We start from the raw sequence: 10,886 nt of genomic DNA, 5'->3' as shown, positions 1-10,886 counted from the left end.
ATACCATTTGCATAGGGGAGTCAGTGGTCTTAAGGATCTTGAAGGACAGGCCCTACCTCAGCGAGCTCCTTTTCCATTCCCAGACCACAGTGGTTTTAAAAATGGGGTTTGATTAAACTTTATCTATGCCGGTAAACACCACAGCTTGCCCACCCACCAACAGAGCTTCTCCCACTGACATAGCTACCGCCTCTCGGGGAGGTGGATTAACTACACAGACAGGACAGCTCTCTCCCATCCCCTTAGAGCATCTTCATTATTTATGAATAAGTAGGAAATCACCTACTGAATGGACAGCCACCAATTTATCAAATATTGCTGTGTCTGCATTCAATATGGGTAACTGGGCAGTGAACAAGACTGTTTTGAATAAGATGTACCTCAGTTAGGATGCAGTGTTACTGACCCCAGATTGTGACTGGTCCTAATGGGGAATTTGTTTTAAAAAATTGGCACATTGCCGATTCACTACTGTTTGGTTATACTCTAAGGGGAATCCCAATTAGCTGTTTATTACTAATAAGGTTTGTCAACTTTCCTCACCGTTGTTTTTTAAAGTTCTCTCATGAGCTGTTATGGTTGTTGCTGTATAACTCTGCTAAGCAGTACAAATAATTTCTTTAAGAAATTGTTTTATTCCTTGCCTTCATATTGTTTCCTGAAATTAGTTTATTAATTTTCACTTGTGTTCGTTAAACAGTTTAGCAATGCCATGCACATTTTAAAAGGTTTCTTCAGTAGCCAAGCCCTTAATACCATGAATTATAGTTGCAAAGACAGTTTCTGCTGCACAGTGGTCAAAATAGTAAATGTTTTGTTTTACATATATATGTATATATATATATTACTGTGCTCCAAATAGATGCTCCAGATTCAGATAATCTTGAAACGAAACACATAATTCCATTTCAATTTGGAGTCTCCTAGTTTAAGAGACACCAGAGTGTGGAATAGTCGTTTGCCCAGTCATTAGTCTTGTGCATGTTCCTGATAAGAAAGGTACAGTTGCCTTTACATAGTAATAATTTGCTTGGTAACTTACTTTGTTCTGTCTTTTATTACTTGCAACCACTTAAATCCAACTTTTTGTATTTAATAAAATCACGTTTTACTTATTAATTAACCCAGAGCAAGCAATTAATACCTGGGTGAGCAAACAGCTGTGCATATCTCTCTATCAGTGTTATAGGGGGGGAACAATTTATGAGTTTACTCTGTCTAAGCTTTATACAGAGTAAAAGGGATTTATTTGCGGTTTGAACCCCATTGGGAACTGGGTATCTGGGTGTTGAGACAGGAACACTTCTTAAGCTGGTTTCAGCTAAGCCTGCAGCTTTTGGGGGAGGTGGTTCAGACCTGGGCCTGTGTTTGTAGCAGGCTAGCATGTCTGGCTCAACAAGGCAGGGCACTGAAGTCCCAAGATGGCAGGGAAAACGGGCTCACAGGTAGTCCCGTCACATCAGGTTGCAGTCCCAAGGGGGGCTCTGTGACCCAAGTGTTAGGATATAGATATTCAGGCCTGTCTGCAAAGGCCTGTACTTTAAGAATTTAGGTGTATTCTTATCACTTGGCTAGTTCTAGAGGTATATATTATAGTTCCCACTTTGCTATTGTTTGTCTGTGTAATCTCTGTCTGGTTCTGTGATTGTTCCTGTCTGCTGTATAATTAATTTTGCTGGGTGTAAACTAATTAAGGTGGGATATAATTGGTTACATAATCATGTTACAATATGTTAGGATTGGTTAGTTAAATTTCAGGAAAATGATTGGTTAAGGTATAGCTAAGCAGAACTCAAGTTTTACTATATAATCTGTAGTCAATGAGGAAGTGAGTGGGTGTGGGTGGGAGGGGATGGGTGTGTGGGTGGGGGGATGGGAACAGGGAATGGGGGTGCAGAAATTGGAATCATGTTTTGCTAAAGAGGGGAAATGGGAACAGGGAATGGGGGTGCGGAAATTGGAATCATGTTTTGCTAAAGAGGGGAAATGGGAACAGGGAGTGGGGGTAAGGAAATTGGAATAATGTTTGGCTAAGGGCAGGAATGGGAACAGGGACACAGGTGTAAGGCTCTGTGGTGTCAGAGCTGGGAAGGGGGACACTAAGGAAGGAAACTGGAATCATGCTTGCTGGAAGTTCACCCCAATAAACATCGAATTGTTTGCACCTTTGGACTTCGGGTATTGTTGCTCTCTGTTCATGCGAGAAGGACCAGGGAAGTAAGCAGGTGAAGGAATAAGCCCCCTAAAAGTAGCTACAACACGAGATTGCTTGTGGCATTCTCAGAAGTGCTGACCACAGTGGAAGGCCACTTTTGGGCTTGGGAAACAAGCACTGAGTGGTGGGATCACATCATCATGTATATCTGGGATGACGAGCAATAGCTGCAGAGCTTTAGGATGAGGAAAGCCACATTCCTGGGACTGTACGATAAGCTCGCCCCAGCCCTGCAGCACAAGGACACGAGAATGAGAGCTGGCGTAGTTGGAGAAGCACTTGGCAATTGCACTGTGGAAGCTGGCTACTCCAGACTGCTACCAATCGGTCACCAACCAGTTCAGAGTGGGAAAGTCGACCACTGGACACGTGTTGACAAAAGTGTGCAGGGCCTTTAATTGCATCCTGCTCCGAAAGCCTGTGACTCTAGGCAACATGAGTGACATTGTGGATGGCTTTGTACAAATGGGCTTCCCTAACTGCAAAGGGGCGATAGATGGCACACATATTTCAATTCTGGGACCAGATCACCTAGCCACCAAATACATTAATCACAATGGGTATTTCTCTGGTTCTCCAGGCACTTGTGGATCACCGTGGGCATTTCACGGACATTAACACAGGCTGACCCGCTAAGGGGCATGACGCATTCATCTTTCGGAACACTGGCCTGTTCAGGAAGCTGCAAGCAGGGACTTTCTTCCCGGACCAAAAGATCACCGTAGGGGAAGTTAAACTGCCCATTTTGATCCTGGGAGACCCCGCCTACCCCTTAATGCCGTGGCTCATGAAGCCATACACGGGGCACCTTGACAGCAGCAAGGAACAGTTCAAAAAGAGGCTGAGCAAATGCAGAATGACTGTTGAGTGTGCTTTTGGCCGTTTAAAGGCCCGCTAGCACTGCCTATATGGAAGGCTGGACTTGGCCGATGACAATATTCCGATGCTTATAGCCACATCCTGTATGCTCCATAATATTTGTGAAGGGAAGGGTGAAAGCTTCTCTCAGGACTGGACCACTGAGCCTTAGCGCCTGGAGGCTGAATTTGAAGAGCCAGAGACCAGGGCTATTAGAGGGGCGGAGCGCGGGGCCATAAGGATCAGGGATGCCTTGAGGCAGCAATTTGAAGCTGAAAGCCACGAATATTTGTTGCTATCCACAGGAGTACAATGCTTCTAATGCTAGGAGGTGATTGTGATTGGTGGAGACAATGCACTATGGAGGTTTAAGAAAGTTGCCCGTCGCTTTGCAGGGCTCTGTTTGCTTTCAGTTAATGGAATGAAGATTGCTTTCAAACCAAAACCATTCTTTTATTTAAAAACAACCACTGGAGAGAGACCAAAAAAAGAAAACAAAACAAAAAAAAAAACCCACATCAGCACTGTGGGGGATGGGGAAAGGAGGGTCCCATGAGGAGGTAGGGTCCTGGGACCATTAAAGATTTGTGTATGTCCATTTATCATATCCAACCTTATCCTTTGGAGTACAGTGCAGCGGGTATCTGTACTTCGGCAGGAATAAACTGCCGAGGGACGGGTGTGGAGTGCAGTGGGTACTGGGAGTCCACAGGGCTGGACTGTGACGGGGCAGGAGTGGAATGCAGTGGGTACCGACTGGAGCCAGGAGGTTGAGAAGAGTGTGTTGGCGGTATCTGGGGGCACATGGGAAGGAGTTTTGTGACAGCAGGTGCAGGGGAGGGCGGGCATGGAGCTGCTTGGTTTGCGAGCTAGCAGGGCCTGGAGCGTGTCTGCTTGGCAGTCCGTAACGTTTAAGAGCGGCTCCGTGGCTTTGTTCTGGGGCACCGCGCTCTCCTTTTGGTCCCTCTTCTTGCTGTCTGGCCTTTCCTTCAATTCTTGTTTTTCGGCTGCAGAGTGCATCATGACATCATGCAGAAAGTTCTCTTTAGTTCTTCACGGCTGCTTTCAAATTCTGCACAGCCATTCAGCCAGTGATAACAGAGAGGGCGGCTGGGCTCCCAAGGTCATATCTGTGAAGCCAAAATGAAACATTTTACAGAAGCAGTCTTGTCTGCAACACACAGATCACTGATGCAGTGATTTAAAACACAGCCACTATGCACATACCTATCACTAACTGGCTGACCCCAGGCAATCACATGTGAGCCACAAGACCCCCAAAATGGTGAGTAACCACACGGGCAGGGGAAATCACTGTTCCAGGATGGTACAGTACACTGGGCACACAGCTCTTGGGGAGAGCCAGCACTATGGGGGGGGGGGCCTTAAATCATTCCTGTACCCACATTTTCCACAGACTGTGTTCATTATAGAAGATATCTCGCTGCTGAAGGTGAGCAGGGAATCAAGGGAGGGTCTTCTCCAAGACTGTGGCTTCCACCCTGGCCCTTATGTGGCTCACCTGTGTGCAGGAATGGTCTCCACCACCCACCCTGTGACAGCAGAGTGGCATGGGAAAGTTACCCTTAGTGGGGCAAGGAACAAAGGAGCTCTGCCAAAGAACCCGCGGCAGTGGATTTCCCAGTATCTCCATGAGAGTTTCAGGGAGATCTCTGGGGCACATTCCCGTGAAGTGAGGGAGTCAATCAACACCCTGTTCCACCGCTCAGACTAGGCATGTGTGGTACACACATCATACAGACACCAGCCTCCTTTCTGAAACCCCCCTGCCCCCAACAACTCACTTCAGCGATTCCCAACATCAAAGGCACTTACCAGGGGCCTCCTCTCCTGTTTGCGCTTCACCAACCTCCGACAGCTGTGACTTGCTAGCCTCCTCCGGGAAAGAAAAGAACTCCTGGCTGCATGCATCTCTGACCTCCGAGTCGTCCTCTGCCTCTGGGTCCCTCTCTGCCTCCACATCCTCATCTAAGATTTCCTCCTCCTGTCTTGGTCCACTCTCGACTGGCACACGAGCCACCGAAGTATCCACAGTGGCCTTTGCAGTGGAGGTGGGGTCACCACCTAGTAACGCGTCCAGCTCTTGGTAGGACCGAGAGCTTATGGGTGCAGCACTGGAGTGGTGGTTTGTCTCCTGTGCTTTGTGGTAGGCGTTCCGTAACTCCTTCACTTAGACCCTGCACTGCAGTGTGTCCCGGTTATGGCTCCATTGTTATCATAATTCCTATGGCTGGAGCACAGCTGGGACTGGAAAGCCTCCACTCCCCAAATGCTGATGAGGTTCAGCAGCTTGGCATTGCTCCAAGTGGAGGATCACCTGGTGCACGGAGCAGGCATGGTCACCTGGAAAGATGCGCTGAGACCACTGCATGTCTCACCAAGCAAACAGGAAGGGGACTTTCAAAATTCCCAAGGAATTTAAGGGTGGGGTTCATGGTTGGTCACCTGAGGGCAGGGAGTAGAGTTCAAACTGATGACCAGAGAGGCGAGAACAGGGATTGTGGGACACCTCCCGGAGGCCAATCACAGCACTGTCATCGACCAGGGTGTCTACACTGGCCCCGCGGCGGTGTACCCCCGGAGCAGAAAGCTCTACGCCGCTCGTCAGGGTGGCTTTTTTTTACAGCACTGCAATGTGCAGTTTCTGCGCACAAAGTGGCTTGGCCGTGCGTACACCTCAGACGTTACACTGCAGAAATTAAAAAAGCAAAACAAACCAAAAAAAGAACCCAGAAAAGCTGCCATCACACATCCGTCACCATTTTATATTTTGACATCTCCTGCCTGACATCTTTGCTTTGCAAACAAGAGACCTGGGGAACTCTGTGGCTGTTACCGTCTAACTGGGTAAAAGGTTACACATCTTGTCTCAAGTAATTTTCCTCCTAACAGAAGATTTATTTTAAAATTTATCAAAATAAATTCCATTTTAAATAGAAATAATTACAGTCTACACTGGGTCTCTATTCTCGTACATGCTATTTCTCTCACATATTCCCCCACTCTAATTCCTTTGGAGTGAGGTTTTAATTTCAGGATTAGCCACCATTTCTGATATAGTAGGAGGGGGCAGGGAGAGAACTACAAGAAAAATCTGAATTATGCTGTAACACTGAAAGTTATCACAGAATCAGCCTCTTACGTTACACTAATTAACTTCACGTTTAATTTCCATGTCGCTGGTAACAACTTATTCAAAGATTACAAAATATAAACCTATAGGGCAGTTTTCTCTTAATTCCCATTTCCACCCAGTGAGCTTTGTGTGAAGTCACATTCTACAATAACCAAGGAGCCTTCCATTTCTGTGAGTTCATGTCTCCCCGGGTCTTCTCCCGTAAGCGTAGGTGGAAAGGGTCTAAAACGACATAGGAAGGTTGCAGCATGAGAAAAACCACCTGTGCTCTATTTTCACACTTTCTAATCTTTCAAAGTAGCGGGAGGTGGAGAAGTGATACAAATATGTTAGATTCAAGAGCAAAACTAAGAGACAAAACCACAGCGTCAGGACTCAGCATTCATGGATCCTGCAGTCTGAACTTGGAATCTGATACATTCCCCCATTGGCTACCATCATTTGCCCAGCATGGAAGTGCTTCTTGTCCAACAAGTCGGCCAGACTGGGACCCATAGGCATAGAATTGTTCTGAAGCAATCAGCTGTTTCTCTCTGTGCTTCATGAAGCTTTGGATCCAAATGGTAAAAGACAGTTGAGCCCAATTTAATCACGGCATTCTTTAGGACCGTGATCAATGCCGCTTAACTAGGGAGCAGCATTCTGAAAATAGTTTACCTGGGCCACAGGTCACCATAGCGTCCATCTCTGGGGTGAAAATCAACTACTCGTACCTGCAATTTCTACCTGAGTTCTTGTCAAAACATTGACCTTATTTGGAGTAATTTTACACTTCTCTGGCGTAGAATTCTTCACCAACCATACAAGATATCAGTAGCAACAGTGAGGTATAACTCCCCCAAACATGCCCTTTTATTTCTTTAATCTGGTGGCGCAGATTTAAAATAGGGACTAAATTAAGGTGCAGTTTAGAATCCCTGTAAGACATCAAATGTCAGTTAACTATTAAAAATAGGTATATTTCTGCAGCTCTATCACATTCAACATGGATTTCATTTTCTACACATTTGCAGCATCTCCCAGGGGTGAGAGGAACAGAAACGTCACTTCCATTTTTCCCATCCCACCTAGCTAGGGATTGTATTTCCCAAATAATAGGCATCATGCATCTGATTTGGAAGGAAATATCTGCAGGAGTCACCTCCTGCAGGGCCTGGGTCACAACTGCTTTGGGAGCCAAATGCATGGGTATTTTGCTTAGTTAAAAGTCATTTACTAGGGAACCCTCTTCCCAGCCCTTTTGAAAATATATTGACCTAACCGATTGAGCAACAGGGGGATTGGGATGGTGATGGGGAATAAGGGAATCCCTCTGACTTATCCTATCTTCTTCTGTTGTTACAGAGGGTGAAATGACATTTTTCCCTATCCCAGCCCTGTTCCTGCTCTTTGTTATAGTTCAATATATTTTAAGTGAGGAAAATGGTGGTAAAAATATCTGCTCTCCAGCACAACCAGAAGCAACATGAGAGCCACCTGAAATGAAACAGGAACTCGATGACTAACAATTGCTTTGAAATGGGGGAACAGTAGAACCGTGATGCTCAGGGTTTTTTTAGACTAGGAAAAGTGATGGAGTTTAGGTCAGGTCAAGGGGAAAGCTAATGCAACCACTGCACATGGGCTGCATCAGCTCTACAACTGTAATTGTCTTTTTACACCAAGATCACTAACTTGAGCAGCCAACGCTATGTACAGTTCTAGTGGATGTAGGGGACAGGTAGTTTTTGCCTCAGTGTAGCTTGTTGGGAATCAAACCTTTGTCCCCCACCTGGAGCAGATGAACATTCCGGGCTGGAGGGCCTTCTATGATGAGATAACTGGCTCTGTGGATATGGGGAAAGTGGTGGAGGTGATATATCTTGACTTTAGCAAAGCTTTTGATATGGTCTCCCACACTATTCTTGCCAGCAAGTTAAAAAAGTATGGATTGAATGAATGGACTGTAAGGTGGAGAGAAAGCTGGCTAGACTGTCGGGCTCAATGGGTAGTGATCAATGTCTAGTCTAGTTGGCTCCATGTCTAGTTGGCAGCTGGTATCAAGCGGAGTGCTCCAGGGGTCAGTCCTGGGGCCGGTTTTGTTCAACATTTGCACCGCTACAGACTAGAGACCTAATGGCTAAGCAGCAGTTCTGCAGAAAAGGACCTGGGGATTACAGTGGATGAGAAGCTGGATATGAGTCAGCAGTGTGCCCTCATTGCCAAGAAAGGCAACGGCATATTGGGCTGTATAATTAGGGGCATTGCCAGCAGATTGAGGGAAGTGATTATTCCCCTCTATTTGGCACTGATGAGGCCAAACCTGGAGTATTGCGTCCAGTTTTGGTCCCCCCCCACTACAGAAGGGATGTGCACAAATAGGAGTAAATCCAGCGGAGGGCAACGAAAATGATTAGGGGGCTGGGGCACATGACTTACCAGGAGAGGCTGAGGGAACTGGGGTTATTTAGTCTGCAGAAGAGAAGAGTGAGGGGGGATTTGATAGTAGCCTTCAACTACCTGAAGGGGGGTTCCAAAGAGGATGGAGCTAGGCTGTTCTCAATGGTGGCAGATGACAGAAGAAGAGGCAATGGTCTCAAGTTGCAGTGCGGGAGGTCTAGGTTGGATATTCGGAAACACTATTTCCCCAGGAGGGTGGTGAAGCACTGGAATGTGTTACCTAGGGAGGTGGTGGAATCTCCATCCTTAGAGGTTTTTAAGGTCAGGCTTGACAAAGCCCTGGCTGGGATGATTTAGTTGGGGATTGGTCCTGCTTTGAGCAGGGGACTGGACTAGATGACCTCCTGAGGTGTCTTCCAACCCTGATATTCTATGATTCTATGACACACACTCATACAACTCAAAAGGAAAGGAGGTAATAGAAAAGATCAGAGCACTGACCCCAAAGAAGGGTGAGCTGCAAACGGCAGAAGCAGGCAACTCCTCTGGGGGAGCTGAGAGACCATGGTGAAGATGCTTCAAAGATCACTATGTGGGAATTAGCAAATGTGATTTTTTAAAACAATTTTTTTTTGGCCAGCCCTAGTCAAGGCATTTATTACAGTTCCCTCTTATGTGGATTTTCTGGTGTCTAGTAAGGTTTGAGCTCTGATTGAAGCTTTTCCCACACTCGGAGCATGTGTACGGCGTCTCTCCTGTGTGGATTCTACGATGTGATATAAGATTTGAGCTCAGATTGAAGCTTTTCCCACATTCAGAGCATGTGTAGGGTTTCTCTCCTGTGTGGATTCGCTGATGTGTGACAAGCTGTGAGCTCCGACTGAAGCATTTCCCGCACTCAGTGCACGTGTAGGGTTTCTCTCCTGTGTGGATTCTACGATGTCTGAGAAGGTGTGAGTGCCGACTAAAGCTTTTCCCGCACTCAGCGCACGTGTAGGGTGTCTCTCCTGTGTGGATTCGCTGATGTGAGATGAGGGTTGAACTATGAGTGAAGTGTTTCCCACACTCAGAGCATCCATAAGGTTTCTCACCTGTGTGGATTCTACGATGTCTGATAAGGTGTGAGTGTCGACTAAAGCTTTTCCCGCACTCAGCGCACGTGTAGGGCGTCTCTCCTGTGTGGATTCGCTGATGTGGGATAAGGGTTGAACTATGAGTGAAGTGTTTCCCACACTCAGAGCATCCATAAGGTTTTTCACCTGTGTGGATTCTCCTATGTGTGATAAGGTGTGAGCTCTGACTGAAGCGTTTCCCACACTGAGAGCATCCATAAGGTTTCTCATGCGTGTGGATTCTCCTATGTGTGATAAGGGTATAGCTCTGATTAAAGCTTTTCCCACATTCAGAGCATGTGTAGGGCCTCTGTCCTGTGTGGATTCGCTGATGTGAGATGAGGGCTGAACCATCAATGAAGTGTTTCCCACACTCAGAGCATCCATAAGGTTTCTCACCAAAGTGGATTGTCTGATGTGTGGTAAGGTGTGAGCGCCGATTAAAACACTTCCCACACTCAGAGCATCCATAAGGTTTCTCACCCGTGTGGATTCTCCAATGTGTGATAAGGGTAGAGCTTCTATTGAAGGTTTTCCCGCACTCAGAGCACATGGAGGGTTTCTCTCCTCTGTGGATTCTCTGATGTGTGAAAAGGTCTGAGCCCCCATTGAAGCTTTTCCCACACTCATGGCATGTGTAGCGTGTCTCTTCCAAGTTGATTCCCTCACGTGTAATAAGGTCTGAGTGGCTACTGAAGCTTTCCTCTGGCCTCTGCTGACTCTCACAGGCTTTTGCTTCTTCTGGGCGTGCACAACTCCCGGAAACATTCCCTTTGGATCTTCCTGATAACGTCCCATATGGTTCTACTTGCTCAGCATCTTCCTGCTGGGGTTTCTCCTCCTCGTTCTCACTCACCCTCCCATCACCTGATGGGAGAGAGAGAGGATCCAGACATAGGTCACTTCCTGTGCCGGAGAGAAAAGAAATCTCAGAGACAGGAATGGAAAAAGGGACGAACAAACCAAAACGTGTGCAGGAGAGATCAAACCTATCAGGAGCTGATTTTCCCCAAACCTTTCCCCAGAGGAGAGAGGAAGGGATCAGTTTTGGTCAGCATCTCACCAGAACACTCTGGGGAAAGCGAGATTGGGGAGGGACCTGCTGCCAGTTGTCAGTCAGGATAGGTAGGAAGCCATGAGTGACATCTGCCTAATGATTCCACAT

At 46.7% G+C, this 10,886-nt stretch overlaps 1 protein-coding gene across 5 annotated transcripts in view; it reads right to left on the bottom strand.

The window, feature by feature from the left end:
- Positions 1-3,505: 3,505 nt before the first annotated feature.
- The window catches only part of LOC125629206 (uncharacterized), a 39,836-nt gene continuing 32,455 nt past the window's right edge, over positions 3,506-10,886 (bottom strand). For 3 of the 5 annotated variants that reach the window (XM_048834583.2, XM_075124114.1, XM_075124115.1), the window contains 2 exons: positions 4,910-10,627; positions 3,506-4,203 (listed from right to left, as the gene is read on the bottom strand). In XM_048834583.2, the coding sequence (XP_048690540.2) occupies positions 9,252-10,627 (1,376 nt within the window). In that variant the 3' untranslated portion in view covers positions 3,506-4,203; positions 4,910-9,251. The remainder of the gene's footprint in view (positions 4,204-4,909; positions 10,628-10,886) is intronic. The other 2 variants (XM_048834584.2, XM_048834585.2) reach the window with 1 other exon arrangement.

Source organism: Caretta caretta, chromosome 28, assembly GCF_965140235.1.
Source record: "Caretta caretta isolate rCarCar2 chromosome 28, rCarCar1.hap1, whole genome shotgun sequence".
NCBI lineage: Eukaryota > Metazoa > Chordata > Testudines > Cheloniidae > Caretta > Caretta caretta.
This window is presented reverse-complemented; position numbering and strand designations above follow the sequence as displayed.